At 48.2% G+C, this 26,131-nt stretch overlaps 1 protein-coding gene across 9 annotated transcripts; it reads left to right on the forward strand.

Moving 5' to 3' along the window:
• Window positions 1–2,328: 2,328 nt before the first annotated feature.
• Window positions 2,329–24,358, forward strand: TMLHE (trimethyllysine hydroxylase, epsilon). Of its 9 annotated transcripts, none has more exons than XM_068956695.1 (8): window positions 2,329–2,422; window positions 10,349–10,534; window positions 12,138–12,314; window positions 13,116–13,395; window positions 14,491–14,610; window positions 18,358–18,594; window positions 20,133–20,271; window positions 21,433–24,358. In XM_068956695.1, the coding sequence occupies exons 1-8, from the start codon at window positions 2,353–2,355 to the stop codon at window positions 21,562–21,564; spliced, it is 1,341 nt and encodes a 446-aa protein (XP_068812796.1). In that variant the 5' UTR covers window positions 2,329–2,352; the 3' UTR covers window positions 21,565–24,358. The 9 variants fall into 9 exon arrangements, with proteins under 9 accessions (XP_068812796.1, XP_068812801.1, XP_068812794.1 ...); XM_068956693.1 differs by lacking the exon at window positions 2,329–2,422 and adding an exon at window positions 2,553–2,844; XM_068956697.1 differs by lacking the exon at window positions 2,329–2,422 and adding an exon at window positions 2,765–2,844 and having other exon boundaries at window positions 10,353–10,534.
• Window positions 24,359–26,131: the final 1,773 nt, after the last annotated feature.

Raw genomic sequence — 26,131 nt, forward strand, 5'->3', positions numbered from 1 at the left:
TTTTTGGGAAGCAGCAGATCCCCACCAGCTCCTCTGCCGGTTCCAGGCGCCTCCCCCTTCCTGAAAAACACTCTTGAAAAACAGAAAGCTAGAATGACACACCACTGTATCCCCTCTGCAAAGTCAATCATGGCAAACTGCTGCCTCTCTTACTGCATCCTGTCAGATTAGCATTCCAAATAGCTTGGCTGCTCCGCAATGGCAGGAAAGAGGGAAGGAGTCAAAGGCCTGAACTGTGGGAAATCACGCATGACAATTACAGCACATGCATGCACAGGGCACATCATGCTGGAAAAATGGAGGCAAGTGTAAACAAGTGTTTACACTTGGCTAGGAAAGCAAGTAAACATCTGGTTTGTCTACACAGGCAATACGGACAGGTAGGAAAGAGGCACAACTGAGATCTCATCACATTTCACCTCCAGCAAATGAGACAGGGCTGCTGCCTTCCACTGTCCAGGGATATGGCCAATATCCCAGAATGACCCTGTGACCAGACATGCAGCACTTCTGAGGACCCAGGTGCTCCGCACTGCTGTAGGCATGGCACATTTCAGTCCCTGAGCAATCCTACGTTGGACATGGCCAGGTGATTGCAGGGCCATCAAGCCCGTCAGCTCTGAGGAGGTTGTGCCATCCCCACTGGACGTTAGCGCTGCCAGGGCAGTCAGTCCCAGGCTGATGGAGTGACTGTTCCTCAGGTGTTTGGGGAGAACCTGAGACCACCTGCAGAGAGGAGGGGGTGGTTTCTGCTCAACACTACTCACCCACTACAAGACCACAGAGGAAACATGGACAATTTTTGCCTGGAAGTCGGGGGAGATACAGGGGAAGGACTATACACTGCCTTATCATGCTAAAGCATGTGACTGACATGCTTTGGCTAACACACCAGAGGGCTGTGCTGCCATTCAGAGGGACCTGGACAGGCTGGAGAGCTGGGCGGAGATGAACCTCCTGAAGTTCAACAAAGGATGTGAGGGTGACAGAGCATTGGAACAGGTTGCCCAGAGAGGTAGTGGAGTCTCCTTCCCTGGAGATATTCAAAACCCGTCTGGATGTGATCCTGCTCTAGAGGTCCCTGCTCTAGAGGTCCCTGCTGGAGCAGGGAGGTTGGACTAGATCTCCAGAGGTCCCTTCCAATCTAAACGATTCTGTGTGATTCTGTGTGAAAGGCAAGTGCAGGGTCCTGCACCTCGGGAGGAATGACCCCAGGCACCAGTACAGGCTGGGGGTTGACCTGCTGGAAAGCAGCTCTGCAGAGAAGGACCTGGGAGTCCTGGTGGACAACAAGTTAAACATGAGGCAGCAATGTGCCCTTGTGGCCAAGAAGGCCAATGGTCTCCTGGGGTGCATTAGGCAGAGTGTTGCCAGCAGGTAGAGGGAGGTGATCCTGCCCCTCTCCTCAGCCCTGGGGAGGCCTCCCCTGGAGTCCTGTGTCCAATTCTGGGCTCCCCGGTACAAGAGAGACATGGCGCTACTGGAGAGAGTCCAGCGGAGGGCTACCAAGATGGTGAGGGGACTGGAGCATCTCTCCTGTGAGGAAAGGCTGAGAGAGCTGGGCCTGTTCAGCTGGGAGAAGAAAAGACTGAGAGGCGATCTCATCAACGTGTACAAGTATGTGAAGGGAGGGTGTCGAGAGGATGGGGCCAGATTCTTCTCCATGGCGCCCCGTGACAGGACAAGAGGCAGCGGGCAGAAACTGAACCACAAGAAGTTCCATGTGAACCTGAGGAAAAACTTCTTTACCGACTAATGGGTTAAAACTGTTCTCAGGGGAAACGGCACCTCCCAGTGCTCCAGTGCCGCCATCCAGCCTTCGTCTGCCACAGGAGAAGATGAGCAGGGAGGGCAGCACGTCCCCCACCGCGTACTACCAGCCTCTCGTGCCACCAGCGCTTCCCGTGCACTCCAGGTTGAGGTCCTGTGCATCAGAGCCATCGCAAGACCTTCCCAAAGGCCAGCGGGCACCTTCGCCCTGCCCTGCCCTGCCCTGCCTGGAAAAACACCAGGTACCGGAGACCAGAACTGCTGCCCACCAGGAGGCCCCCACCGCAGCCAGCACCGCTCATCACCCCAAGCCCGAAAAGGCTGTGCGCGCCCGCCGGCTCCCTACGCCGGACGCCGCCGCGGCAGGTACCGGCAGCGCTCGCAGGCCCGGCCCGGCCCGGCCCGGCCGCCGGCCCCGCTCAGGGAGCAGCCGGGCTGGAGGCCCACGGCGCCCCCCGCCGCCGCCGCGACACAGGGCCGCAGTGCGCAGGCGTCATCCCCCTCCCCCCCGCCCCGGAGACCTTCTGTGCTACAGCGCGTCTCTCTATGGTTAGGAGGCCGGCCGCTCGGTGCGCGCTCTCTATGGTGAAAACGAAACGGCCTCTTTCCGCTCCCATCCGCGGCACGCTGGGCGAGTTCCGCCTACTCTATGGTAGAAGCCTCTCTCTACAGTCCGTTATCTCCTCTCTATGGTCTGAGACTTTTCTTTTGGCCGCTCTTGCCCTCTCCGTGCGCTCAGGCGCCCAGCCTCAGCTCTATGGTGTGCGGCGCTCTATACGCCAGCCTCCCGGTTCTTTATGGCGGCCTGGGTTCGGCAGCGCCTTCTCCAGCCGCCTACAGTGGGGGGCGCTCTGCTCCTCCCCACCACGCTGCCTGCCGCGCGCGGCGCCCTGCCCCACCGCCTAGGTGCAACGGGCACAACTTCTCACATAGACCGCTCTCTATGGTGGGCGGCGCTCTGCCCGGCGTCGCCCTCTCTCTATGGTCAGACCCCGCCTCGGGGCGGGCCGCCCCGGGCCGCCGTCGGGGGCGCGGAGCCCCTCGCCGCGGTGTCCCGGCGCCGGCGGCTGCCAGGTGGGTCCCTCCCTCCCCCTCCTCCGGTACCGACCCGCCGCAGCCCTCTCCCCGCCTCGGGGGGGGGGGGGGGTCCGACGCGGCACAAGGGCCTGGGTCCGCGGCCGGAGCCAGCCCCGGCCCCGGGCGGGGCCTTCCTCGGCGGCGGGGCCGCGCCGGGAGCCGGCCCGCCCGCCCGCCGCAGCCAGCGGCGCCTGCCGGGGAGCCCCGGAGCCCGGCGGCCGCGCCGGGGCCGTTACGGGGCTCGGGGGGCGGGTGCGGGAGGGGGCACCGGCCCCACGGGGCTCGTCGCGTTTGTCGCTTGCGCGGCTGCCGAGGCCGCTCGCCCGGCGCCCCGGGTGGCTTTCAGGGCGGGCGGGCGCTCGGTGCGCAGCCCTTGCCTTCGAGCCCCTTGCACAGCCTCCTCTGAAAAAGCGCGTAGCCCCCAGTCCCCGTGGGTTTGGAGCACGGCCGAACTGCTCGCGGGGGAGCCGTGAACGTGGGCTGCGTCTCGGCTGTGCTGCCGACCTTCTGGAGCTGGACCTGGAGGAGCGCTGTGGTTAGCGTGTGGGGCGGAGACCCGCCGGAGCTGCTGGAGTTCCCGGCCGGCCTGTAGCAGAAGGAATGACCGAATGGGAGAGGTGGCTTCCTGGCTCCCTGAGGTGGTTTTAGTATGATGCTGGTGTCAAACTAGGTATGGCCGTGCTTGCCTGTTGGACCTTATTTGCCAGCCTTGGTTTTGGGGATGAACTTTGGACTTAAAACTTTCTGAACAGTTGGGTGAATACAGGCAAGGCTACTTTCTGAGCTAATAGATAACAGTTGGTATGTAAAATGGGTTGGCTGGACAAGCAGTTGTTGGTGCGTGTCTTATATGGCTTTTAATTCACTAGGCAGTTTTCTCCAGATAATTCGAGCCAAGCGATTGCTGTGGCAATGTAGTGAAGATCTAACAAGACTTCTGTAGTCTGCTCCCACGCTGCTTCAATCAGAAATAATGTTATTTTGCAAGCACAGAGAACACCATTCCTGCAGGTGTGACCTGGACTTGTAGACAGTCTTCTGTGTAGGACAGGTGTGGTGGAGAGAAACGTGGGAAATGGATAACTGAACCGTTTCTTCCTCCCCTCTCCAGAGCAAGTTGTGCCATTGCCAAGAGGGGTGGTGGGGTGGGTGCGTCATGGGTGAGCAGTGACTGCTGCGGGTGGAGGTGAAGAGCTGCCAGCACCTCGGAGGACTTCAGCACCTCGGGGAAATGCTCTCTCTGATGGTGCTCTCCTTGACATGACTAACTCAAGGGATTGCGCTTCTTGTTACAAAGCTGTAGTGGAAGTAGTCTCCGCTGGCACAGCGGGAAGGGAGTTGTTCCTCCTTGTTTGTGCTGTCTTTGAGCTATGCAGGGCAGTGTTAAGTAGTGCTGAGATTGCCCTGAGATTGAACGTGGCTTGCATCTGAGAGAAGCAACCTTGTGTAGGGGAAGGGAGCTAATAATCTCAAACAAGCCATGAATGTATCTTACCCGCGTGCATGCCAGGGCTGCTGGAGTGCGGTGCCCTGACTGAACTTTGTTTGCGTCCCTTCTGATAAGGGAAGTGAACCAGAAACCGAGGAGTGCAAGATGTAAACAAACTTTTTTTTATTTAAAAGATCCTCAAGACCCTGATTTAAGAAGGAATTTCAGTTCCTTGGGAAGCATCAACTTCATGAAGTATGTGCACCAGTAAAGCTGTAAAAGCTTGCAAGCAATGTTTTTGGTCTTGTAGATGCAGGTGATGGGGAAAACGAACAAAACAAGAACTATGAACTCCAGCTTGGTTCATAATTCTGGAGCGCCCTGGACGCGTTTGAAGTTTAGTTCTGTTTTTCCCTCACCTTAGACCTATGCTAGCACGTTCTCAGGTAACATTAGTTGACCTAGAGTTCACACAGGGATTAAGATGTCAGATGCCTTTAATCTGTGAATCAAAGTTTGCAGCTGTGTATGTCTTAAGGGTAGCTCGTGGGTAGACTTGTCCTCTCTCCCTCCCTGGAAGATGGCCTTCCCGGGACAGCGGGCTGGCCCTCAGCCCTGGCTCCTCAGCCTGGGCAGGCCTGAGAGCAAAGCGAATGAAGTGAAAAGTAGGCCAGTACAGTAAGAGGCGTTTACTACAGTAAGTATCCATGCAGAGGGCATGCAAAGGGAGTCAGCGTCTTTGCTGGAAAAGGGAATTAGAGGATGGACTGTGCCCACTTCTAGCCAGCTGTGCATCCTATAAAGAGGAGGCTTGAGAAAAATGTGAGTAAGGTTATGGGAAGGGACTCTGGAGTCAGGTGGTTGGTGTTAAACATTGGGTGAGCAGATAATTACCTTCATTTCTAGGAAAATGAAATAGCTGTGAAGCAGGCAGTGTCTGTGAAGTCTTTATTATCTACTTAAATTAACTGAAATCTCTGTTACTGGGAAGGGCTGGAAGGGAAATCTGATATCCTATAGCTGAGATCTAACATAGCTGTCTGCTGCAGCAGTGCAGTCTGGTGGGGGCAGGAGCCTTTCTCAGCAGGGGATAGCCACTCTGCTTCTTGTCTCTTTTGTAATTAATAGGTAAGCCATGTGAACTTGGGTCTTTAAACCCTTAGCTCCACGGACAAACAAGCATTCATGTATTCAAGATGCCTGTCATCCCAGGGGACTGAGGCGCTCTTGGCCTGCCACTGGGGTTTTGTCACCTGGGTTACTTTAGTTCTCTCATCTAACACTGGTGCAGCCCTCAAGGCAGCAGCTCCTTCTGAGCCTTTGCAGCAGGCCTCTTTTTATCGGTGTTCCCTTCGTAAAGGTTATCTTCACTCAAACAGCGGCGCTGCTTGATATTTGGGTACGTCTTCTAAAGCTGATGGCAGTGTCAGATTAATAATAAGCTGTAGTCAGAAGACTGGTAGTAAGCGTGTCCCCTGTCTGAGATTTGCAGACAGAGTAGTTCTCAAGCTGCCTTGAAGAATAGTTCATTTTCTCTTTCTCTCTTTCTTTTTCTTTTTTTTTTTTTTTTTGGGGGGGGGGTAAGAGACATGAAGATTTCAGTAGCACAGTAAGCCTTATCTTTATAGGTCATGGATCAGAAACCTTTGTGTAAGCTGGATGCTTATAGCAAAGGAAAAGGATGACTGTAAGCAAGTTGATGTTTTGAAATACTTAATGGAAAATAGTTGTATTTTTCAATTGGTAAATAATAGGAAAGCCTGAAAAACAGGCTGGATGTGCTCTCACAGAGTGGTGAAGACATGTCTGTCCACAGCACTGGCAGACCAGTATCTCCGTGTTCTTGGAAGGTCTTTATTAGGAGCTGGATTAAAGACCACAGATTTTTGCAGTTTCTCTTTCCATATATACTTTTACTGATGAAAATGTTTGGATGCTGATTTTTTTCAGCTCAGTATTTTTCTTTGCTCGGAGTGGGAATTGTGGCTATTTATCAAAGAGCCTAAATAGTGTTGTTTACTGCGAATGCATCTTGTATCATCAGAGAGACAAGCTGGGGAAGGGGGAAGTCTTTTGGACAGACAAGCCCTTCAGGAGGCCCACTCTTCCTTCCTCTTCCTTTCACAGCATGTTGCTTTTCTTTATTCTCTCATGATATACTTAAAAACACAATATATTTGAATTTTCTGCATTTTCCTCCTGCACCTGCTCCTCTGTTTATCCTGTTCACCCTGTCACCTCTATCAGGGGCTCTGTAGATGCTCCTGTTTTTCGCTCATGATGTTGTGGACTACTGGACAAGATGAGCCATGCATAAGATATGTTCTTGTGTTGTATCTTCAAGCAATTTTGTCTTGCCTCAACAGAGAGGCAGGATTGATGATTGAAGCTCTCTCCTATCTCAAAGTCCACCTGAGTTTACATGAGGGGTAGTTTAATGTCGTCGTCGTCTTGCTTGCTTTTTTTGAATTTCAAGGGAAACTTTGTCTTGGAACCTCGCAGCTGCTGCATTTCGTTGCTGTTTGGATAAGCTGTGTGAAAGTGTAAAGGTAAGGCAAATATGAGGACGAGGGTGAATACGTAACTGTTCAACTCACTCATTCCAGCCAGGGGAGAGCTGTTGGCTTTGATGATTCAAGAACAGAGGTGAAATGTAAATCCTCTCTAAGTATATAGATTTTTGTTTTCACCTCCTTCTAGTTTTAGTATCTCTTGGAAAGTTACAGTTTAAGGGTTCACTGTGAACTGTTTATTGTGGTGCCTGTCTCCATCAAGAACAGCAGAAAAGCAAGAGTTCTCATTGATTAGATTAAATATCCAGGTCACTTGCATTACCTGTGTTTATTCTCTGGCAAATTTTGATGTTGGAAGAGGAGGGAGATAAAAGGAACATGTGCAGAAAGAGATAACTTCTGCTAGAGCTGCCCAAGGCAGTGGCCACTCTAAGTGGGTTTGTAGATGAGCATTTCCTATCAGTTTAGTGTCACGTACAGTCGTGTGTGTGTAGATATCAGACATGTACGCAAACAAGCTTGCTTCACTCCCCCCTACTCCCGCCCGCCCCAGTCTCTTTTTGTTGAGTTGGTGGTATCCTTAAACGGTCCAGAAGCCCAAATGGACTGACTCTTCATTCATCCATCTTGCATTTCACAAATCAAATATTGTTCTTATGAACAAAAGGGTTTGCATGAATATGCAAAAGACCTAGTGATAGACCAGACCCATATGTGGGTTTTTCTGGCCATCTGTGGCTTGACTTCAGGGAAGACATTAACCAGAGCCCGGCCTTTTGCCAGGCCATGTGCATTTAACAGCAAAATAAAATGAAGCCATCTTTCTTCTCTAAAAAGCATGTCAGGTAGAACAGAGATGTGTGTATATGTATACATACCTATCTATATCTCTGTATTTACTGAGCACATCTGTAGGTGTTGTAGCTGTTTCTCTTAGAGTGATGGTCTTACTCTTGTGTAATACATAATAACTGACACGAAATATGGAAGTACATCTTGTTGACAGAATCACCTTATCCAAAATGAGTGAATTCTGCGTCTGTCTGGCAATCCAGTCTTGTACAAAAACAGACCTAAGGAGCAGGTTTCTACATGATTCCAGACAATCTTAAGCTTTATGAGAGGCAACACTCATTCAGTGAGTTAAATCATTTTTATACATATAAGTGTGTGTGTGTGTATATATATATATGTTTTAACTATGTTACTAATATAACTATCTAAATAATAATTACTAATGTAACCGTATTTAACAGGCTGGCATTGTAAGCCTGTAATAGTCAACTCCTGTTTTTCTGCAGGTGCTCTTGCAGATTTGCTTTGCCTAGTTTTTATTAAGTTGCCATATGAAATTTGGCTAATTCTTCTTTTTTCCCCTATACTGTACCTGTAAGTTTTCAATGCTCTGGGAGTTTGGAAAGCACTCTCCCAGAACTTAGCATTGGCATAACTACTTCCTAAATTGTTTCCGCAAAAAATGATGTTCCTGCTGGCTGGTGACCACCAAAGAGAAAAGCAGATATTTTTTGTCCGTCTCCAGATACGCTGTAATTCTGGCTAAAGCTCCGTAAGTTCTTCAGTGACCCAGTTTCTCTGCCTGTAGTGAGAATGCTGTAGTCTTTCAGGGTGTCAGCAGCTCAGTCAGCATCTATAAAGATTTTTACAGGCTTCATTGCAGTATTTGAAGTGTGAAGTCAGTCATGTTAGTAGAGATCTCAGTTACTGCAGGTGCTAGGCTGTGAGCAAGGAGCTCCCCGTGCCCCCGCTCCTGGTATGAGGAGTTAAGCATCAGCTTCTGATCTGAAACCAGCACGTTTGCAGAACAGCCTGATGCCCTGCAGCCTGCTGCGGAGGAATTGCTGCGTTTTTAGCAACCACAGAAACTGGAACCTTCTGACCTGAGATTCTTCTGTGGCCCTAAAACTATAAAGGGCTTGTAGGCAGCGTGTGGCCTAGCACCTTGCAGCTCTCTATACTGCTGATACACCTGCATCTTCATCTGGAGCCATGTTCTCTTTATAAAAGTTTTCCCATTTTTTTTCTTAGGGCTGGCAGCCGTCAGTCTGTATTTTTCTTTCTACTTGGCAGACTGTTCTGCAACCTGCCACCTCTGTGCTGATTTTATTGTTCTTACCAGCATTTGGGGTCTCTGCGCTAAGTAGACTATGAAGTAGAGAGGCAGGTGGGACAGACGAGACACCGGTGTCCGTAACCTTCAGATAAGAAAATGAAGTTCACAAAACTAGAGTAACAAATTATAGATATATCTGTGTCTCATTCAGTGATACTGGCTTTCTGTGTATGTCAGAACAAAGCGCTGCTAAAATCCTGCTGGTTTTAGACCTGACCTGCAGAACGTAATAAACAAGTGATAGGGCGTTTAAAGTGTGGCTTCATATGTTAAGACTTGTAAGGTTTTTGCCTTTGCTCTTTGTGCTGAAGAATCATTACAAATTTCACTCTGAGAAATCACTTTCTAAACTCTAACCTAAAATGAGCTGTGGTTCATTTCTCTTCCATGCCTGCCATGTCCTTCAGTATAAGAAGAGATCTTCCTCCTCCTTGTTGTTTTGCATCCTTTTCCTAGGCCTGACCTAATTACTGGGTTCCTTGAGTTTGTATTTCTCTAACCAAGGTCACTCTTCTCTGCTTTCCCTGATCACTTTAGCACTGTCCAGGAGTGGTGAATTCAGATTGGGGTGGGCAGAGAAGGGGACAAGGCTTGCAGCCAGATAAGGTCTTGTCAGCATTTTGCGCGATAGCACTGAATACACAGCTGTCTGTTCTGGAAATGCTTTGCCTGATAAATCCTAGGATCTCATTTGTTTCTTCGCAGGACCATTTTCTGACTGTAGTTTGTATTAGTCACAAAATAAGCAACACACCCATGTCTCTCTTCTCCTCCTTTCTTCAGCTAATATGCTTGGATTGGATTAGCTTGTTTAAAAAAATTCATTGACCCTCTGGTTAATTCCCTGCTACTTCTATTACATGCAGTTCTTCAGGGCAGCCAATTTTCACTTGCAGCTTTGTGGTCTTCCTGGTTTTTGATGTTGTCTGCAAAAGTGTTTACTGCAGCTGATCTAACTGAGAGTAAAGCACCCAGTTTTGTGGCTATGGCTGCATAGTCAGTGTGGTGTTAACGATAAATGTGGGTTCCAGGCACTGGAAAAAGCTTGGCAGCGTGCCTGATTGCGTTCACACTGAGAGGAAGTCAAAGCAGTTCTGTTGCTCAGACGTGGCATTAAAGATGTCTAATATGAGATTCTGCCAAGCTGCGTTGTGTTTAGTAATTTTCATGACCAAATGGTGCTTGGAAGAGAGGTGACTTGCTACTCTGGCCGGACTGCCAGTCAGCGTGCTCATTTCTCTTCTTTCTCTTCGATGGACTTGTTCTCGCTTGCCTCTTTTGTCAGTAAATTATGAATTGTGCAGGACAATACCAGCTTTGCCATACATATTTTCAGTGTCTCATGTAAGAGAGTGCGGCGATCAAGACCTGGATATGATGCAGTAATACAACTGAGTCACCTTGTTCTTTCTCCTCTCTCTTGGACAGTCAGGATGTGGTGCTGGCGGCTGACGGGTCTGTTCAATGTGCCGTGCCGGCTGAGTAGAAGCACTAGCCATCGCTCTGCATGGCTGCCTGGTTGCGGAAAGATCTTCTCTGCTGCTGCAGCTCGCTGGCATCACACAGCCCCAGAGTCTCTGAAGTGTGCCTGGCAGTTACATGGTGATCACCTAGGTAAGTGTGTATGTGTATGTCTGCTTTTGAGTCGGGGAAGAGGAGAAAGGTGTGTATGTGTGTCTGTGCACGCATGTGTATTCTCCACACACACACCCTGACCTTGTTTCCCAGTAGTGATTCTCTTGTGAAATGACCTGTATTGGCCACCAGTGCAAAAGAGGAATGCATGTTAGAGTCTGTGTTTTATGTTTGCTTTGGGAATTCCCAAAGACAGGACAGAGCAGGTTTGTTCTCCAGCAGTAAATGTTTCATGACAAATGAGGCAATGCTAAATCAGAATCAAACCCAAGGATTCCTGAACTCTAATTGGGTCTGTACCTTGCCCTGTTGGTCAGTGGTTTCTCAGGCCATGACTCGCCGGTGGGACGGCTAATTTGATGTGTCCCCAGCTCTCTGCCTTTCCCCACTTGTGAAGTGGCTTCAGAAATACCCAAGTGTCCCAGGCAAACCACAGTTAGTGCAGGCTTTCCTTAAAACACTGATCTGTGAAATGCAGAGCGGGTTTGCAAGCAGCCCAGCTGGTTGGCATGAGCAGTGGGAGGTTAGAGGGCATGGAAGCCTTTTCAGTGCAAATTATACCCCTCTGAGAGATTGCTTAAGGAATAAGCAAGGAGGTTAAGTGTTTTAGTGTGAAGCAACCCAGCAAGTCAGCTGTAAGTGCTGTCTAATGATAACTTCAGTCCTTTCTCTTTTGGAGAAAAGTTAGCAACTGAGGCAAATGTTTTACCGTGGCCTGTATGGTACATGCACCACATCCAGTATCTGCCTGAGTAATATCTACTGAGGATACTTAGGAGATATTGGTTGCCTAGGGAAGTGCCTTATAAGCATATATCTAAAGGGAATTGCTCAGTATTGTACCCAACACAGGGGCCCCAACAAAGGATATTGTTATTTTCCCACTGCAAACTGACCTCAGGTACTGGGATTTCAACACTGAGCAGGACTAGAGCAGGAAGGGCTCTCCTATTACCTGTGCTGGCTCTGATGTGCTTCTGAAGGGCTTGGATATTCCTAAGTTGTCCCAGGATGGAAGAAAGAGGAGAGACTTTGCTGTACTACAGGTCCAACTGAATAGATGTCAGAGCTTGGTGTCCAGGTCTTGAAGTTGTCTGTAATGTTCGTGTAGCTTGAATGTTGCTATCGTTGTGTGGTTGATTCTTATCTATGTTCCTGTGCTGGGGTCTAAAACTACATGGAGCAGGGGGGACCTTGTCATGCAGAGCAGTTGCTAGACAGCTGTGGATTTACTGCTTGCTAAAGAGAGAAGATAGACATAGGTATGTGACCAGCATGTTTTCAGCTGCCCTCCTTCCTGTTGCGGGATGAGATTGCTTGTAAGCTGGTAGCATGGGAAACCACAGTGAGAGCACTGACAGCCAAGCGTTCTATGAAATCCCTGGCACTTCTTCAGATATTTGACCTGGTCTTCGTAACAGGACAAACTAGCTTAATTTGTGCAAAGAGGGGTTAAGTCTAACGGACCCCACATCTCTTGTAAGTGGGATCATAGCTTGTGGGCTCTCAACTTCGGTTCTTTGCCTTGCTATTTCTCACTGTTGGGACCCATGAGTCTTTTGAATCTGTCATTCTTTGCCAGAGCTCAGGTATGCGAACACACTGATGCGCTTTGATTTTGTTTGGCTGCGGGACCACTGCCGTTCAGCTTCCTGCTACAATACTAAGACTAACCAGCGCAGCTTGGATACAGCTAGTGTGGACCTGGGCATCAAACCCAAGGCTGTCCGAGTGGATGAGACCACACTCTTCCTCACATGTAAGTAGCAAAATGCCTCTACCCTGGGAGTTTTGTGGAGCATCAGCCCTTGCTGGAGGGAGTCGTCTTGATGGATCTCACCCTTAAGGCTGTCCTCTCCCAGCAAGCTTATCTCTAGATCAGTAGCTGTTTTGGGAAGAGACCTAGCTGTAAGCAAATCCTAAACAGTGCTGTTCTGAGCAGTGCTGTTACTGTAAACATGCCTCAGTCTTGTATTTGTCTGTTTCCTTCCCCCTGCCCCTCCTTTTGGGTAGAGATATGTGCATCTTCAATGTCTGGGTAGTTTATTGGTTTGTTTGAAAAAGGCAGCAATGCAGATAGTAAATAGGTCAGTCAAGAAATAGTTGGTTTTCTTAACCCTGTCCTTGAACTGGTGTCTCTGATCAGAATTCACATAATCTGTCCTTTCTCCTTTATTTCCAGCTGCTTTCTTCCTTCTGCTGTGAGGAATGATTGTATGCTTCCTTCTTTTGAAGCTCAGTAGTTTATTTATAATTTACCTTTATTTATGGGCTTATCTTTGAGTGCTTTACCTCTCCATGGAGTCCTCTCGCTAGAAAACAAAACCGCTACCACTGAAGCTGAAACACTTAGTTATAGATTTGGAATTGCAGCAATGACAGTATTTTAGGGCGTATAGCCTTAACCAGATAGTATCAATACCTTGTATGACTGGGTGCAAGAAGACAGTCACTAGGCAAAATTAAAAAGATGAGGACTTTCCTAGGTTGATGGTAGTAATGGAACATCAAGCTGTTCATTGTGACTCCAGTGACTGAAACTCTTCCCCCTTTGTCATAGGGCCAGATGGGCATGTGACACGGTATGGGCTGGAGTGGCTGGTGAAGAACAGCTACGAGGGGCAGAAGCAGCAGGTCATGCACCCACGGATTCTCTGGAATGCAGAAATCTACCGCCAAGCCCAGATCCCATCTGTCGACTGTCGGAGTTTCCTGGAGACAGACGAGGGGCTGAAGGAGTTTCTGCAAAACTTCCTGTTATATGGGATTGCTTTTGTGGAAAATGTCCCTCCTACCAAAGAGGACACAGAAATCTTAGCAGAGAGGATCAGCTTGATCAGGTAAACAGAACTGCCCCAAGAAGGCCACTGGCAGCTCTCTAAGAGAGCCATCAAGAGTGGACTTTCATTTCCCTCTTGTCTGGAAAGATAACTGTCCTCGTATCTTATACGTTATGCAGCGTGACTTCGTTTGCAAACAAAGGGTCTGGACCTTATACTGTCTCTGGCCAGTCCATTTGAACTGAGATGGAGTATTGCACTGTGGGATCTGACCTCTTAGGAAGAGGACTTCCTAGGATGGCATTTGTGGTAATGGGACTATGCATAGAAAAGAGTGACTGAAGGAAGTAGCCTGTCTGGGAAGGCTTGAGCTTTGCAAAGACAGAATTTCCTGTTATGATCTGAAAGGTTAGGAGGGCAGCCCTGGCCCTGGGAGCCAGGGAGATCAAAAACAATTTGTAGCTCTCTCTAAAGAAAAATATTGGTTTCTTCTGTGATTGTTTAAAGTGCACCCATAGCATAGCAAGTGTGGTTTCAAGTTTCGCATTTCCTCCAAGCCAAGAAACAGCTTAACTTGCCTTGGGCCTTTAGAACAGGAGGGATTTTTATTAATGAATAGCTCCTCCAAATAGAAATGGAGGGGCTCCAGGGAGTGTCCAGCCAGCTCTTTTCTCCAGATTCTGACCCTCATCCTGTAGCCTCCAAGTGCTGTGCACCTTGTAGGGGGACATGGGTGAAAACTGAGGATCCTCAGAGGAAGAATGGGGAATGTTAGGAATCTTAGTGGTAGGCACGAAGAGGAGGAACCTGTACTCTGGTGATTCCTAATGTCACTCAGTGTTTTTCTTGATTTGACTGAGCTAATGTTCGGTATGGAAAGATGGCCTGTGTCTTCTGAGGAGGATGGAGAGTCATTACCATCAGTCTTAACACGGAGGAGGGAGAGTAATTGAATACTGGAGGAGGCATTAGAAGCACCATCTCTTGATATTACAGTGTAAATTTTGTTAAGTTGGCTTGTTGTACTGTTTTAATTTACTGTGTATGTATTCTACATAGGATGGAAGGGAATAACCTCGGATGCAAGAGAGGATCTGTTTTACCACCGCAGTAATCCCTACAGCAATTTGTGATAACTGCCCACCTCTTTTATAGGGAGACCATTTATGGTAGAATGTGGTATTTTACCTCTGACTTCTCTCGGGGAGACACTGCCTACACTAAGCTGGCTCTGGATCGTCACACTGACACTACCTACTTCCAGGAGCCCTGCGGGTATGTGCTTTTGCTGGTTTGCAAGAGTGATTCACAGGGCTGCGGTTTCTAGCAGGAGCTTCTGAATTATCTCTAGCATGACTGATAAGATATACCAGTCACACAGTAATTCTGGATCCTGTTTGATTCTTGTAGAGCAGTGTATTCTGTTGATTGCTTTTTCCTATGCTTGTAACTTCTAGTTCTCTCAGAATGCAGGCTAAAAAGGACTTGGATGTTAGATAGCTGGCTTCTTTGTACTGCTGTGGTTTAGCCTTTATAGCCACAGAAAAAGCTCAGCTATGTATTTATTTTTATGCTATCCTTTTAAAGTTTATGTAACGATCTCTTCTGAAATTGCCCTCCTCAGTCTGCTAGGTGACACATAGCATTGGTCTTCACAGGAATAAGCAGCTGATTTGTTTTTGGGTACAGATGGCAATCACAGCTCTAACTGGCACGGCTCCTCCTGTAGCAAGTGCCCCTTGTCAGCTGTTGCACAAAGTTGCTGCAAAAGTTTGCTTAAACTTAATCCTGCTGACCTGGGGGAAGCCTTCCTCACCTGCTTCAGCACCATCTGTTTTACCGGCTGAGCAGTTGCCTCTGGGGAAGGACGGATGTTGGCACGGCCCTGCAGTCACCGTCTCTCTGCCCTCCCAAACTTTATGAATGGTACTGACTTACGTGCTGTCGTCACATATGCTCTGTGCGATCACTCCACTTCAGTCAAACTGGTTGGGATTTGCTTTTTGGCAGCGGTGCAGTCCTGTAGCTCATTAGAAACTAGGCTACTCCAGCCCTTCAAAGTCCACACTTGTCTTAGATGTTTCTGAAGGTTGTAGCTATGACATTGTTTCCAGTATAGCGTCTGGGCTGCAAGTTTTATGCCCGCTTGGAAGAAGAAAGGCAGCAGGCCTGATGGTAGTTGACACTGAAGTGCAGGAGACCCAGGCTTAATTTCTAGATTTTTTTTTTTTCCTACTGTGATCCCAAGAATGGCACTGGAAATGGCACTGGAAGAACTAATGGAAATGTAGTGATCTTGTATGGAATTAGGGCTACATAGGCCCAGAGGAGTCATCTAGTTCATGCCTCCTGCCTTAGGGCAGGATAAGGTCTTCCCAAGTGAGGCTGTTAAATTGCTGAAAGTCTTAATGGGAAGGGTCTGTGGTATAGAACCGTGAAGGCAGAGGAAGGATTAAGGGGGTGAGATCTGTTGGCTGCATGTGGATTTCAGAGCAGCCCTTAGGACCAGGAGAGGTAATGTTATCTGGGTGGCACCCTGAGCACTGTCACCCGTACCCAACCTAGCATGAAACTTTTAGCGTTTACTCTAAAACAGCTAGGTGTCAGGAGCAAGGTATCATTTAGTGTGCTTTGTGAAGCTAGGAGTACATGCAGAAAGCAGAGGTCCTGCCGCTCACTTCAGTCCAGATCTAGGTAGCTTCCCTGTTGTGACTGAGCAAGCCGACTGTTTGCAGACCCTGTATGCTTTCATGGGCTGTGCAGTGTTACTTGCTTGGCTGGCTTGCTTTAGGAGCTTTCCCACAAAATCTTCCCCAAACCAAATAAGGAAATCATTGGTAATGAAAGCCCATTTGAAGGTTGAAGTTCTGGTTAAACTGCTCAGCATAGGAACTATAGAGCTGATCAGCTCTTTTTTACCTTTCTTTTCCACATGGAGTCTCCCCTTCTTTCAAAGAGGTGATGCTTGTCCACAGCTGGCCAAAGCGTATCAAGCAACGACAGTGTGGACTAAGCTAGCAGGACTACCTGTTAGTGCTTGCAGTCCTGCAGAACTGTACTTGTGCAGGAAGAATACGAGTTCTTGGTTTTCCTGAGCCCCCATCTCTGCCAGAAAGCTCCCTTTCTCAGACAGGTTCAGAAGACTTTCTTTTGAAATACTTGAAACAGTATGTGACCTGCTTCTAAAGGAAATGAAGTGTTTTCAAGCAAGACATGTTCATTTGAATGTCTTCTTTCCCCTGCCACTTTGGCTGAAATCAGCCAAATCTTCCAAGTCTCAAAGAAACTGAAGTACTGCAAAGGGGTGGAGGAAAGGAACTCTGCCAGAACTGCCCAAGGTGTGGGTAAGACTGCAGTGTTACCTTACTCATCAAGCACCAAGGAATCCACCCTCAGAAGAGACCTTTCAGTGCCCCAAACTGTAGGAGGCGGCTATCATCTTTGGGACACAGAGCCATGAAGGCTTGTGCGTCCTTTGCTCCAGCACTTGTGGACTGACTTGCTAATGTTGAACTGCGCCTGCTGTAGGTATGAGGGATGGATAAAGCCCAGGTGAAAGAGTACTGGCCCAAGCAAGGCTGGAGCTGGGAGGTCCTGCCAAATCATTTGCTGTATGAGTGAGTTATGAGGCCCTAAAGGGAGGTCAGGAGATAAAGGCTGTCCCGAAGTGTCACGTTTGGTAATCTGACAAGTGAAATTGTTACATCGTGAAAACTGGCATTTGGTGGCTCAATGCAACTGCCGGGCATTTGTCTCTAACAGTATAGCATCTTACACACTTGAATGAATGAAAGGAAGGAAGGAGAAGCTTCAGAAACATAATAGAAAGGCACAAGGTGTTTAGCTGTGCTGGACAGCTTCCCACTAAGTATCGAGGTGAGGGATGTCCCTGTAAGCTTCTCACCTGGTGCACCTCTATTGCAGGCTTGCAAAGGGTTCTTTAATATGTGCCTCTGGGGAATTCTTCTGACTTCCTGGGGGAGACCGTCGTATAGGTGTCTCCATATGAGTCACCCTGGACTCCCCTTGTTGCCGGAGATTTCATTAGTATCAGTATTGCCTGGCCCAAGGGAAGGGCTTTGTGCCTATAATTAGACTCTAAGATGCAGTGGTGGGAGACTTCAGGAAAAATGCACCCATTTCTCGAGTGGAGCCATAGATTTGTGTTCCCTATGCTTCCAGAGTTTCTTGAATTGTCTTTTTGTTTTGAGATGTTCTAGGGAGGTTAGTCTTATGCTTTTGAACCTCTATGTCCTAGTGCCTAGGCGGACTTGTGTGACGCGGGCACGGTCCTGCAGCGTTTGAAGTCTCCAAGACTCATGTCACTTGATTTGGGAGGCAGTAAGATTCACCCCTCTTTTCAGAAGGCTGGAAGACAGCTGGGCTTACCAGGAACTAGGGGAGTATGAGCTGGTCCCTTTCCAAAAACATGAAAACTTTGAGATTGTTTCTGTTGTATCACTCTGGGAATAATTTGTAATACCTCAGAGTAGCTTAAAATTTCTACAGTAACTCAGTACTGTAGCATCTTGGTCCTGGTCATAAAACAGCCACCTGTAATCTAAGCATGTAAAGCAGTTTAGCTTGTTCTGTGTCCAGACCAGCTCTTGGTGAGAGGAGCTGCATACCCTCGAACCCATGAGTTAGCCAGCCCTGCCAAGGGGCAGTGTGTATTAATGCAGTGCCATGCCCAAGCTAGCGGTCTGTCTGACTTCTAGACCAGCAGGCGGCTCAGCTTTGGCCGGGTATTGGGGTGTTCTAAGGATCTCTGTCTGTTTGTGTAGACCTACCCTAAGCAAAATGTGTGTGACTGGGCCTGAAGAAACAGCAGGTACAACCGTGTGCTGCTGGGCTGTTCCTGTTCCCTGGCAGGTCTTGGTGAAATGAAAAGTACTACAACAGAGAGTCCCTCAGAACTTCCCTCAGAGAGGTGTGAGCTATCCTTCTACTTCTTTTGAAGCCTGCGTTCTCTCCATGGGACAGGCAGCCAACGGGTTTTCTCTTGTGCTTTGACCCACGCAGCATCCAAGTGTTCCACTGCCTCAAGCATGAAGGGACAGGTGGGCGGACGCTGCTAGTGGATGGTTTCTATGCAGCGGAGCAGGTTCTCCAGAAAGCCCCTGATCAATTTGAGCTGCTCAGCAAGGTGCCGTTGAAGCATGAGTATGTTGAGAACGTGGGAGGCTGTCACAACCACATGATTGGAGTCGGGCCAGTCCTCAATGTTTATCCCTGGAACAATGAGCTTTATCTGATCAGGTAACGTTAATGTGAGGCCTTTTGCTTATGGGGAAGAGAGGGGCTTGTGACAGACAAAAGTAGTTTGTCAGAAGATACCTTAAACTAAAAAACAACGTACTTTTGAGGGAGAGGGACAACAACTACAAAAACACCCTGCAGTTCCTCCTGGGCTGTATGTTGCTGCTTTTGAGGAAGAGACAACCGCCAATATAGAAACAGGTGTCTCTGCTGGGCTTTGATTTTACTCCTGCCACCCTCCCTTCTGCTCTCTGCCACACAGAGAGGGACAGTTCAAGGGCTTACACTTCCACCATCTTGATTCTACCACAAGCTATGGCCAAAATTTCTAGTCAGCTGGACTTCTTCAGATAGAAAAGGTGCACCATGTCATGCTACTGTCCTGTGTGATGGTCTCAGCCGCTTCTGTTTCCTTCTGCTGCACACCATGTCTCTCTCACCCTCGCACACGAGTCCTCTGTGCTAACAACTGGGAGGGTCTCTCCTTAGGAAGGCAGCTCCAGAGACTCCTAGAGCCTTTCTCTGCTCAGTTGGTCAAAACATCTTGAATCTGTCCAAGCTAGGAGACTGTTGCATTAAAGCAAAGCACACATTTTGTGTAGTGGTGATACCCTTAGATCTGGGTATGAGCAAATGCCTGCCTGGCTGCTGACCGTCTGGGCCTCTTTAGGCAAACCCTGCGTGACACAGGCATGATCCTGCCCCATTTGAAGTCTCCAAGGCTCATGTCACTTTGGGGGGCAGTAGGATTCAGCCCTCTTCTCAAAAAGTCTCTCTGGAAAGTAGCCTGGCATACAAGGAACTGGGAGAGTGCAAACTGGTCCCTCTCCAAAGGAAGCTTGGGGTGTTTTGGGAAACTCCAGCTTGATTTAGAGCAGGAGACTGTCCAGCACTCAGCTCTTATTCTGAACGATGATCAGTCATGTTCATTGCTGCATCTGTAGCACCAGCTAGTGTGCGTTGCTGGTACTTGTGCCTGCTGCTTTCATTGTTTTAATGATCAGGCCTGCTGTCAAAGGCCTGTGTCAGTTGGTTTAAAGCTTAGTTCTTCCTTAATGGGTTACTGATTAACCAGAGTGCAAGCTGCTGGATTGTGTGGGCTCCATTTCTCTTGGTGAGAAAAGTTGTCAGTACCCCAGGGTAATGAGGAAGGTTAGTGGGTGGGGTGGGGGTGGAGTGAGTTCCCCAAACCAAGAATGTATACCTCTCACCAGCCTACAGGTCACTGACAATACCATGTCCTGGGGTTTTTTTTTTTTTTGCTTTTTTTTCCACTGCTGAGCAAGGCAGTGCAGGGCATCCTTCCATTAAAAACTAGCAAGAACTGTTTTATACTTGACAGTAAACTCCTCCTTGCTCAAATGCTGTGTAATCTCCTTCCAGTCCTGTACTCAGAGCAGAACCTCCCTAGTCATCTCTCTAGCCTCCCTTAAATACTGGCTGATCCTACAGGTTCCCAAGGTTCCCTCTAAGAATATTTGGCTGTGCTGTGCTCATGGAGACACATGGGCAGTTTCTTCTCTTGTCTGTGCTTCTAGATACAATAACTATGACCGTGCAGTCATCAACACAGTGCCCTATGATGTTGTGCATCGGTGGTACACTGCTCATCGCACGCTCACCACAGAACTCAGAAGGCCAGAAAATGAGCTGTGGGTCAAGCTAAAGCCAGGCAAGGTAGGACTTGGAGCTGGGAGGCCTATGTGTGTTTGGTATGGGGAGGGAGGCAGGGTACTGAGTTGGTTGTGCGAAACAGTTGCTGCTGAACTGGGGTTGGGCTAAGGCTAATGCTTCAGGCAAATTCCATGGGCTGCAGTATCCTTCTTTTACAGCTGTTTTAAGGTGCCTTATATTACAGTACTGGCATCTGCTGTGTGCATTGTCACTGCCATGAAAGCATATTAGCTTCCAGACAACATAGAAATAAATAATTCAAAATCGGTCTCACAGGAAAGGTTAGTCAAGACTGGGAGAGAGAAGGAAGATCTTTTCAGTCACTGAAATAATGGCCCTCAGAAACAGAGAGACTGGAAGAACTTAATATTCAGCTTCTACCTTTTCCAGAAGTAGAAAAGCTGCATTTTGTTTGTTTGTTATAACAGAAACATAGAGGGCACATGAGAAAAGTTGGATTTATGTTTGTTCTGAGGCTGTATGTTATCCCTTACATTGACAATGAATCACAAGAGACCCACACTCTCTTTGCTGCCCCAGAAATGTTACAAGTGTCTTAGCCAAATCTTTGTGATTGAAGGGGGGGGGGGGAGGAAACTCTGCCCTGCATTTGAAAGGCTGGTACTGGGTGCAGATTTGGAGGAGCTTGAAGAACTAGGGCTGCAGTCACAGATCCGGAGGTATTATGGTACATGGCTTCTTCCTTCAGCTGTGTTTGCTCTAGAGGGGTTTTATTCCTATAGGGTCTTGATTCAATTTGAACCCAGAGCCTGAAAAATGAAGAAGTCCAGCAGGGAAGATGATCACATCAAAGAGCCCCTACAAGGCTCTGTTCTCAAGGATGCCTGGGGGAGAAGTGATGGCCCCGTCCAAGAAAGGCAACAGCGACACCTTAAAGGCTGAAGATGGGCAGTTTCTGTTGCTGGGGAACTATCACCTAGCCTCTCCAGTAGAAAAGGACAGTGCTCTCTGAAAGTGCTGAGGAGGGAGGGCCATGCCCACAGTGATCTGCCCCTTATTTGCTCTTTCAGTCCTGGGGGGATATCCAGCTGCAGGACCTGTCTTGTCAGTAGGGGTATCTGAGTCCATCTGCTCTTGCCCTCCCCCTCAAACTTGGCAAATCACTCTGAGTGCAATAGTTGTCTCTTTTCTCTTTCCATGCAGGCTCTGTTCATAGATAACTGGCGGGTCTTGCATGGACGGGAAGCGTTCACAGGATATCGCCAGCTCTGTGGCTGCTACCTGACAAGAGATGATGTGCTGAACACCGCGCGCTTACTGGGACTGCAAGCTTAGCCCAAGCTTCCTGCTGTGGAGAGGCAGTAAAACTTCCAGCACCGCTGTGCTGGTGCATCACCACGACAAAAACGTTGCACATACCTCAGACACCTCCACCCTCTCCAAGCAGTTCTCTGTGCCTAGTCAGGGGAGGGAGCAGGTGGAAGCCAAAGGTTATGAGAAGTTTGTGACTGTATTCTGCCTTTGACGGAGCACGAGCTGCTTTTGTTGCCCGTACACCATGCCTGGTCTTACCACCTGGCCCAGTCTGTCTCAGCTCTGCTAAGTCGGAGTTAATTACACTGTGGGGAAGTCTTCCCAGCACCTGCCGATGTGAAGTGCTCCTCTAATCAAGTGCCTTCAGGGTTTGACATCTTTGGAGTTTTCCCTGTTGTTTAGTCTTTTTGTCAGCTGGCGTTTCCAGGTTGGGCATAGTAAAACAGAACGGATATTTTGGGGGTCTTGTCTTACCCTGGGTTGGACTTTATCCCTTCTAGAGAAAATGAGAGTCTATTATCCCTATTTGAAAAAGTTAAAATGCCTCTATTCTAGCTGAGGAGTATTGGTATATTTCAGTGATTTCTTTCTTCTTGAACATACTGCATACCCCTGTAACAGTCACAGATACGAGCTGTGGTACTTGAGGAATGGCCTGGTGAAAGAAGCTGGTATGGTTGGGATATCTCTGAAAAGGTTCAGGCTGGAAGGGAAAGGGGAAATGGTGAGATCTGAATGGCAAGAAGGAGAGATGGCTGTGTTAAATGAGGGCTATATTTCCCACGTTTTTCCTTGACTTCCAGTAGTATCATGTTTCTGCCTGTTGCACCATGCTTGCATCAAGGGTGAAGGCTCAACTGCTGCAGTGTTTGCTTATGGATTTCCCACTGTGCCTCTTTTTACCTTTTCTGAAGGAAGAATTTGTTTTACAGTATCTTTACACTGGCTGCTGGATGAGGCTGATTTTCACCAGATTTTCTTACGCAAAGGTAGCGAACACAAAGGTGCCTTTCAGCTCCAGGTAGCAGGAAGGCTAAATTGGAGTGTCTGTCACATTAAAGGGCCACAGTATAATGGACAAAAGGAAATCCTTTATCATTACTAGAAACCTTTGAATTTTAGAACCAAGAAGGGATTTTAGATCTTGTTTATTTTTCGTTCTGCCTTATCTTTGAGGATGTTCACTCTGCTCTGACTGGACCATAAAACTGGGCTGGTCCCTGTCACTCCTGTCTTTCCTGTTCAAGCAAGATACTGTTGTGTCTAAGGTGTGAGTGCAGTATGGATGCATATGTGCTAACCTTGCTGCCTTCGTTTAAGCTAAATATTGAATGTGTAGATCCTAGTGCTAAGAGACACTTTAAAACTTCTGTTCATGGGGACTAAGCTCCCTGACGCTATCTTCTGCGGCATTCCCTGATTGCTGCAGTCCCACTGCAGACATCAGGAGTTGCAAGGGGTTTCTGAGGCAAGGCTTGGTGTGAAGCTGCTGACCAGTGGATACGTAAGGAAGTGAAACAATAGCAATGACAGCAGGTAATGCAAGCGGGATGAAGCTGGTGGCTTCTCAGGTATGTTTCCCAAAGCCTGTGAACAGGGAGCAGTTGGAGTATTGGCAGCCTCAGATACAGGCAGGAACTTAATTTTTTCTCTAGGCTAACCTGATGGATTCCTCAAGCAGTCTGCAGAATATATTATTTCTGTTACTTTCTTTATCAAAGAAAACATTTGTTTATAGGTTCTCTTTGTATGCCTGTTATTACAACATAACATGCATGTGAAAAGTTTTATAGCTCTTAATCATGTTGAAGTAGCAAAACTCTGCAGTTACATATGCAATTCCTCACGCAGCTCAGCTTGGACACACCTGAGTTGTTTCAGCCTGTGCTTTTTTTGCACCACTGTCCTGAGCTAACAAAATTGCCTCGGTAACAGGGAAAGAGCTGGTGACAAAAGCCAACCTCTGTGTTTATTGACACAGAAGGGGGCAAAGGAGCCCAATCAGTCTTTCAAAAAGCCGGTGTGTGAAACCCTAAAACTTTTTTCAAATGGATTGAGTGTCAAGGGTTCCTGTGTCCTTCTCGCCTCCCCGTGCCCCCAGGATGCTAGGGAATGGGAGAAAGCACTTGGGTCATGTGGAATCCTTCCCTTGGTCACAGATACCAGCTTTGCTGCCTTCTGCTCGGGATCCCCGCTCCTATCAGCCGCAAGCCAGAATTCTGCCACTACTCAGATGGAGCACGCAGGACTATGACTAGCACAAGGGAGACCTAATCAAAGCGTGTCGGCAAGAGACTGAAGTTACCCAGGTGCCTTTCTGACAAGCAGCATGATTAGTCCAGCCCTGTGTACCACTGAGCAAAGTGGGTGTGCAGCTGCCAAGGGCTGTGGTCTTGATGCCAAAATCCTCTTCTGAGCCAACTCCAAGCCAATACACTCCTCAAGGTGATTGTGTAATGTGTTTTGGGGAGGTTGTTCACCATGAATGTATAAGAAGCACATTTCCTCATAGATGGTATTCAACTTACTTTGTCTGCCTGAACAGTAGAATGTGGAGTGGAGAGGGTTTGTTTAATCTTGTACTCCACCTTTCCCCGCTTCTCAGAATTCAGTCCACCTAAGCAGCTTGTGAGTGTCAAAAACTTATTTGTAGAAACAAGACTTCTTAGGAGTTGCCATCTGTCTGATACAGGGATCACTGCGCCGTATTATGGAACAGGTTGAGTTGCTGCAACGATCTCAGATCTGTTTTTGTAATCAAGCTTTGTCAGTTCTTTCAGCCAATAAATGAACTGCTTTCTTCTTCCTCCCCATAGTGTGGGGATCCAGTATATGTTTTTTTTTTTTTTTTAAGACATTTATTTCCAAAAGTAGGGTAGGAAATCAAGTAGGTGGTAATATTTTTCAGTAAATAAACTATAAATTGAAAAAAATCTAAATTGGCAGATTAACAAGACCTAGTTAAAGCCATCATGAACTTTAAAATAAGTCTGTGAAATTTAGAAGATTTGTGAAATAGTGTCTTTACTTGTTACAAGTTTTTTGTTGCTCTAAAGATGAGGTTCTCATTGTTCGTTCTTTCATTGGCCACACGATGGCAGAAGACACAAAGAACGATGCAAAGAAGATGCAAAAGAAGAGGAAGGACTGCTGTTCCAAAGCCTACATCACTGAATATTTCTACAGAGCCACAGGACATGATATGAATCATGAAAAATTGGGGGGGGGGGGGGGTGGATAGGGGAATGGGGTGCTATGAGGACACACAGAGGGGTTGGAGAGTATCTGAGTGCACAGAGGGGAATGGAGCTGATCTAATGGCATATGTAGGATGATGGAGGTGGTCTGAGGGTGGTCAGAGGAGAATGGAGCTGGCTTGAAGGCCCGTTAGGGGTACAGAAGCTGATCTGAGTGCTTGTGTAGGGGAATGGAGCTTGTTTGATGGCACCCGAATTGGAAAGGAGCTCATCTAAGGGCTCTTGCAGGGCAGTGTGTGCCCTGCAGTCTTTGGTTCCCCTTTGTGTGCATCTGGGGCTTCCTCTGTTCCCATCCTTGTGTGTCCCAGGGACCGCAGTTTGGTTCTGTTTGCTCCTATGGGCCCTCTCTTTCTGTTCTCCTGTGCCCTGAACTGCTCAGTTTCCTCCTGCTGCATGCACCTGCAGACCTTTGGTTCCCTTCATGTGCCTTCCATTTGCCCTCTGGTCCCCCCAGGATCCCCCCTTTTGCCCTCCAGCACCCTCAGAGCCCTTGATTTAGTGTTTTGTCTCCTCAGGATCACTCCCTTTGCCCTCTGGTCTGGTCAGGACTGCTCTGCTTCCTCCCAGGTGTGTGGTGGAGCCCTCTGTTCATCTTTTGGTACCCCCAAGAGTTCTCTGTCTTTCAGTGCCACCAAAGTCCCTCCATTGCCTGCTGATCCCATCAGGATCCTCTCCCCTGCCCCCAGTTTTCTGTCTGTTGTGCCCTGGTGCCTTTGGGTGAGCTGTAGAGCTCCATTTGGAGTCTTACGCCCTCAAGACCCTTCCCTTTGTTCTCTGGTGTGCCTTAGAGCTTTGTTTCCCTTTTGCTCTGCTTTAGAGCCCTCTATTCACCCAATGGTCTCTTCAGGATTGTTCTGTTTTACCTATTGGTGCAACCCTAGAGCCTTCTATTTGCCTTTTGGTACACCTCCGGGCCCTCAGTTTACCCTTTGTTCCCCTCAAGACCGCTCCATTAGCCCTCTAGTGCATGCAGGAGTCCTTCAGAGGCCTTTGAAGTGCACCAGAGGGAAAACAGATGACTTTGGAGTGCCCTGAAAGGCAAATGGAGGGATCCAGAGGGCAAACAGGCAGCCCAGGGGTGCACCAAAAGGAAAAATGAGGGATCTCAGTGCTCAGAAGGGCCAACAGAGGGGCCTGTGATGTACTGAAAGGGAACAGAGGGCTCTGGAGTGTATCAGAGGAAAAATGGAGGTAATACGCTAGAGGGAAAATATAGGTCTTGGGGTCACACCAGACAACAAAGGGAGAGCTCTGAGGCTCATCGGGGAGCAAACCAGGCCCCAGGGTGCACTGAAAGGGAAGCAGGGGTCCTGAGTTGAAAAATGAAGCAA

The sequence above is a fragment of the Struthio camelus genome, chromosome 11, assembly GCF_040807025.1.
Source record: "Struthio camelus isolate bStrCam1 chromosome 11, bStrCam1.hap1, whole genome shotgun sequence".
In the NCBI taxonomy this organism is placed as follows: Eukaryota; Metazoa; Chordata; class Aves; order Struthioniformes; family Struthionidae; genus Struthio; species Struthio camelus.

Coding starts and splice junctions, on each gene's coding strand:
- TMLHE (XM_068956693.1), top strand. CDS start 2,568: ATGGCGGCCTGGGTTCGGCAGCGCCTTCTCCAGCCGCCTACAGTGGGG. Junction 12,315..13,115: donor GACCACACTCTTCCTCACAT/GTAAGTAGCAAA, acceptor CCTTTGTCATAG/GGCCAGATGGGCATGTGACA. Junction 13,396..14,490: donor GAGAGGATCAGCTTGATCAG/GTAAACAGAACT, acceptor CCTCTTTTATAG/GGAGACCATTTATGGTAGAA.